Here is a 5,749-nt window from a genome sequence, read left to right on the forward strand (position 1 = left end):
TTTAAACCACGTGGATGCAATTGACGGCACAAAACGTCATATCTATTTTGATGAGGAGACGCTGGCCTCGAATGATGGCTGTCAACCTTCTAGTCAAAATGAATTGGACGTCTAGTACCGCCAATAACAATCAAAGATGAGCATTTTACAAGCAGTCAAATAAGATCCATCGCAGTCAGTGACAATGAAAGATGAGCATTAACAAGCAGTCCAGTTAAAATACATTAATCGTCTATGTGTGTCAACAGCATGCAATGAGTAAACAAGGCATGAAAACTTTCGATTGGTGACGTAGAGCATTCGTAACATTGTTATCATAAAGTACACTGGGACCCAATTGGTGCTGATGAAAGATGTGCAAAGGTGATGAGGGGGAAAAAGGGGGGGCTTCGATAGTGTGGTCCCACTTTGTGCTCACCCGGTCGCTCAGCTGAATGTTCTGTGGCTGTCAAGACGGGCTCCATGCTTCCCTCCGCCTCCTCGTCCCTTTCCCTTCCTCTATTTCAAGTCCGGCTCCGGCTCCCATTGGAGGCTCGCGTTCCTGGGATCCCGCCCATGAGGTGACGTCACCGGGCGTTATAAGCATAAAGCTCCGGCTTGGCTCCGAGCGCAGTCGGCTGGATAACAGAGCTGAAAGGAGAAAAGAGGAGAGATACACAGAGAGGGGGGGAGTTCAATCTCTGCGGTGCAGAGCTGGAAAAAAACTGCTTCTCAGCGAAAAGCTGGCACCCGACTTCATCTTCTCTTTCTCTCCTTTTATTTTTCCTGGAAGGAAAAAAACAGGACTTTTACCAACAAGTTGCAACGAGGACGAGTGGCGAGCAAACTTGGTATATAACTTTCCTGTTCTTATGTGTGTTTAGAAAGTTGTGAATGCGCATCCACTGAAGGGACAGCTTTTGCACTGAGGCCACTGGCTTTTTTCCTTCGACTTTTGCTGCCTGCTTGTCGGTGCCAGCGCAGAAATCTTCAACCATGCAAACAGTGCGCAGAGTTGTAGTCTGAAAGTTTTTTTTTTTCTTTTTCTTTTCAACACACCCTCCTCCTCCTCCTGCACTTTTTCTCCTCCCTCAAGGTGTTTCATGCTACAGCAAGTCCGTGCGCAGCGCTGGATGAACCCAAAGAACAACTGCATGAAACAAGAAAGGAGGGAAGAGACACTGGTTCACAAATCCGTTTTGGCGACGCTCGCAAACTCCTTTGCATACGTGCAAAAGAGTCGCGACGGGAAGATGAGCGCAGAGCTGAGCATGGGCCCGGAACTACCCAGCAGCCCTCTGGCTCTGGAATATGTCAACGATTTTGACCTGATGAAGTTTGACGTCAAGAAGGAGGCTTTGGCTGGCCTGGAACGCGGAGGAGTGCGTCAATGCAACCGCCTCCAACCGCAAGGCTCCGTGTCGTCCACGCCGATCAGCACGCCCTGCAGCTCGGTCCCTTCGTCGCCCAGCTTCAGCCCCACTGAGCAAAAGAATCACCTGGAGGAGTTGTACTGGCTGCCCGGCGGGGGCTACCACCAACAAATGGACCCCCAGACCCTCGGCTTGACCCCGGAGGACGCAGTGGAGGCTCTCATAGGAGCCACGAGCCACGGCCACCCTCCACCGCCGCACGTGCAGCAACAGATGCAGCAGCAACAGCAGGGTGCTTTCGAGGGCTACAGGGCTCCGCACCACCACGGCCACCACGGCCACCACGGCCAGGGCCAGCAGCAGCACCACCACCCGTACGCGGGGGCGATGGCCCACCACGCCGAGGAGCTGTCGACTCACCCGGGAGCGCAGCATAGCCACCCGCACGGCCAGCACCATCATCACAGTAGCGGCAGTAGCACCGGCGGCAACAACAACAACCAGGACCCCGACAGCCCGTCCCCGGTCTCCCCGGACTTGCACCACCACCGCCACCATCATCACCACCACCACCATCACCACCCCCACGGTCACCTGGGCCAGTCGGCATCGCATCACGGCTCGGCAGGCGGCGGGCTGAGCGTAGAAGAGCGTTTCTCGGACGACCAGCTGGTGTCCATGTCCGTGCGGGAGCTCAACAGACATCTGCGCGGCTTCACCAAAGACGAGGTGATCCGCCTGAAGCAGAAGCGCAGGACCCTGAAGAACCGCGGCTACGCGCAGTCGTGCAGGTTCAAGCGAGTGCAGCAGAAACACGTGCTGGAGAACGAGAAGACGCAGTTGATGAACCAAGTGGAACAGCTCAAGGCGGAAATCGGCCGCCTGGCCAGGGAGCGGGACGCCTACAAACTCAAGTGCGAGAAACTTACGGGCTCGGGCACTGTCTCGGGCGCCGGTTCGCGTCCCAGCGGCGGCAGCGGCAACGGCGGTGGTGGTGGCGGCTTCCGTGAGGCGGGCTCGACCAGCGACAACCCCTCGTCGCCAGAGTTTTTCATGTGAGTTCTTTTCTTGTGACGGCAACTATAAGAGAGACATTGTCCACTTTGAACACCAATTGACTGCTGGTTTTAAAAAAAAGGAAATCAAACGAAAACATTTTCGGACTACGCTCACAATGATATACTACACGTTAGAAGATCAGTTAGTATTCATATTTAATCATGTTTCCATCCAGGCGTCCAACTATGTCTGTCGTGGCAGCGTCTTTATAGACTAAACTTGGGACTCGAGAACTCTTTTAATTTTCCTTCTCGGAGGAAAAATATTGCCTGATGAACTTTTGCTCTCCTTTGAGGCCGAACAACTTTTACCCTATGATAATGTACTTTTATCGTGCTTTTAAATGACGGAGCAGGCTCACTAAAGAGAGGCCTGGTGTCTAAATTCCTCCCCTTAAAGAAAGAGAAAAAAGAAGAGCAAGACTCGTTCACCTCACTTTATGCAAAACTGTCGACGGGAGGACATTTTATGCAACATCTCATCGATTCATTGCCTGCTTGGTTATTATATTCCAATATATAGAGAATCAGATAACATGCATTAAATATTAATCCTGCATGCTGGACATGTATGGTAATAATTTCTATTTTGTATTTTCATCATCTCGTGTATATTAATAAGAGCATGCTGTTGATCTGCGTTTCTCCAATTTTTATTTTTATTTGTATTTTTTGGGGGAAGGGGTGTTTTTTTCGGTAAATGCTGCGGGGACAGAACAGCAGGACTGCCTGTGCAGCATCATATGTTCATGGCTGGGGGGTGGGTTGGTGGGCACGTAATTTTGGGTTTGTAAATATGCAACCGTAAAACTGCACAAGATTGAGGAGGCTGGTTTGAACTTCTTTCTTTCATTGTGTAATGTTTCTTTTATTTCGTTTTTTTTTTATATTATCGTTTCTCATTTGCGGGGCTGATTGAGAGAGGAGTGCAGTTTTGTTCCACGTTTGTTAGTTGAATTTAAATAAAACAACAATAACAACAACAAACTTTTTTGGAAAAGGCACTTTTGGATGATTTTGCATGTTTTCATTTTGATATTTGCACATATCCCCCTCCAGGAAGCAAAATTGATGCTTAAAATGGGATTAAGGAGTAAGGGGCAAAAATACTGAACTCACAAATATACTCAGGGTGAAAATTTGAGGGGACTGTAATATTTAAAATTTGATGTGAAAATTATGCGTCTTTCCCCCCTAAAAAAAGACTTTCAATTGATTCAGTGATAATGAGAAATATGCCGATATTCAGCCACCTGTAGCATCAACAGTGCGGCAGTGAGGAAATCTCTGATATTGTAATCCTCTTTGGTCGTGCAACATTTTGCTCCTGTTTTTTTTCCTGCAGGTCAGTAAAAAAAGGGGAATCCGGTTGTGCAAATGATCAAAATGAAAACAATTTATTACCTGTTTATTTGGTTTTTTATTATTATTATTATTTGTTGATTCTGGTTCTGCTGGCCAGATGCATAGTTACATAAAGTTTTTATTTTAATGATTTAAATTAATAGACTGTCAGATCATATCAAATAAGCATGGTGCTTGCATTTGAAACTTGTTGAAAAGTCATGCATTTATCAATCTTTGGTTCTGTTGATTCAACTGCGTTGAAATCAAACTGAAACTGCAGCAGCGGGTTGTTGTTTTGTTTTCGGCATTTCCTTGTACTTTGTCATGATAGGGATCAATTTTCAATCCTGTTTATATGAATAATAGTTAAACACTTAAATTCCAACTGTTCCATTCAGGCTGGTTTCTGTTTTGTCTTATTTGGGGGGTTGTTTTGGAAGAAATTGTTTCCTATTTTGCTTATTAAAGTCATTGAAATGGCAATAAATCCATCTCAGTCTTTTTACTATAGCACCACTTTTGCACGTCAATATTTTACTGGAAAACATTCCGTCAAAACATGAATGCATATAGCCAGATGATTGAACTCATGCAGAATATGTTTTGCGGCTGTCATGCATTACCTGCGCATGAGATGTGGGAGATGTTTGTGGTGTATGTTGCTGGCCTCCTCCGCAAGCTGACTTCGGCTCCAAACTCCAAGAATTACCTAGAGTGAACTGTAGAGGAATCATATTTGGGGGTCGTGCGTGGCTTTGAATACACTTAAAAGCTCGACATGATCTGTTGGAGGAAACAAAAAAAAGGTTCAGTCCGATTGCCTGCTGGCTTGATAGAAAAACCATCACGTACGTTTCTTGCTCATTATTTTATTGTTCCATCATCATAGTTTTACTTTTTTTGTTATTATTTATAGGGCTGCTTTTTTATTTCATTCTGTTGAATGGAATTGTCAACACATCTCCTCTCCTCCAAGTGCACAAGATGGCGTGTCAACGGAAGCAGCAAAGTAGGCGAAGAGTGGAGCAAGTTTTGATGCGAGTTTCTGGTGTCAGAACATTATCTGGCCTCTGTCTGCACATTCTCAAGGACAAAGCGATTGGGAGGAAGGCGTCTCTAGTTTACATTCTGCCTTTCGGCTCTGCTTTTGCAGTCTGGGGGCAGCGGTGCGAGCAAGCAAGCAAGCAAGCAAGCAAGCCGGGGTGAGCCAGGACAAGCGACCGACTGACTGGCCTGTCTCCACTTACACGTATGCTTGTGTGATTAACATTGAGTGAAAATCTCAAGGTTTTTTCATTTATTATTATTTTTTTTTCTGATGAAATAATATAATCAAGTTCAGTCATTTTCAAATTACAGCTGTCATGTGATGAGCCAGTGTAATATTTTGTAGAATTATTACCATGACATCATCCCTGACTTAATTTCAGTTACAGCTCCATGCCAGCTAAAAAAAATGACAACTTTGTAACAATATCGCAGACGCAGGATTTGGTTTTGCTAGATACGTCATATTACGACGTGGAGGGCTGTAAATGTTGTGTAACTGCTGAAGACCAAAGAGGAATAAAGGGGGAGAGTAGAAATGAGGACGAGGCTCGGCTCAGCGGAAGAGCCAAGGACACAGTGACCAGGCATAGCGTAATGATTTTAGTCTCCGATCACACGTTCACGCCCCCTGCAGAGATCATATCTGCATTCAGCCTCCGGATCCTCCGTGGCAGCGGCAGCAAGAGAAGCAGTGGCACCATCACCTCTTCACTCTCTAACTTATTTTTTTAAACGCAATCTTTTACGCTCCAAGTGTAGTTTTAACTTTGCTCCCTATTCCGGTTGCTCATTTCACCTACTTTGACCTTGATTTTCATACACTATAACTCATTAGGATCTTACATAATTAGAGACATGCTTATTGTATAATTACCATTCCCAGAATTTATGAGGTAATTCAATTATTGGTCCCAACTCTTTCTATACACACACACACACACA

At 45.9% G+C, this 5,749-nt stretch overlaps 1 protein-coding gene across 1 annotated transcript; it reads left to right on the forward strand.

Annotated features, from left to right (window-relative positions):
* Positions 1–389: 389 nt before the first annotated feature.
* mafba (MAF bZIP transcription factor Ba) lies at positions 390–5,531 on the forward strand. The gene is made up of 3 exons (XM_077716638.1): positions 390–830; positions 1,076–2,407; positions 4,674–5,531. The coding sequence occupies exons 2-3, from the start codon at positions 1,083–1,085 to the stop codon at positions 4,768–4,770; spliced, it is 1,422 nt and encodes a 473-aa protein (XP_077572764.1). The 5' UTR covers positions 390–830; positions 1,076–1,082; the 3' UTR covers positions 4,771–5,531.
* The last annotated feature ends 218 nt before the right edge of the window (positions 5,532–5,749 follow it).

The sequence above is a fragment of the Stigmatopora nigra genome, chromosome 1 (assembly GCF_051989575.1).
Source record: "Stigmatopora nigra isolate UIUO_SnigA chromosome 1, RoL_Snig_1.1, whole genome shotgun sequence".
Classification (NCBI taxonomy): Eukaryota; Metazoa; Chordata; class Actinopteri; order Syngnathiformes; family Syngnathidae; genus Stigmatopora; species Stigmatopora nigra.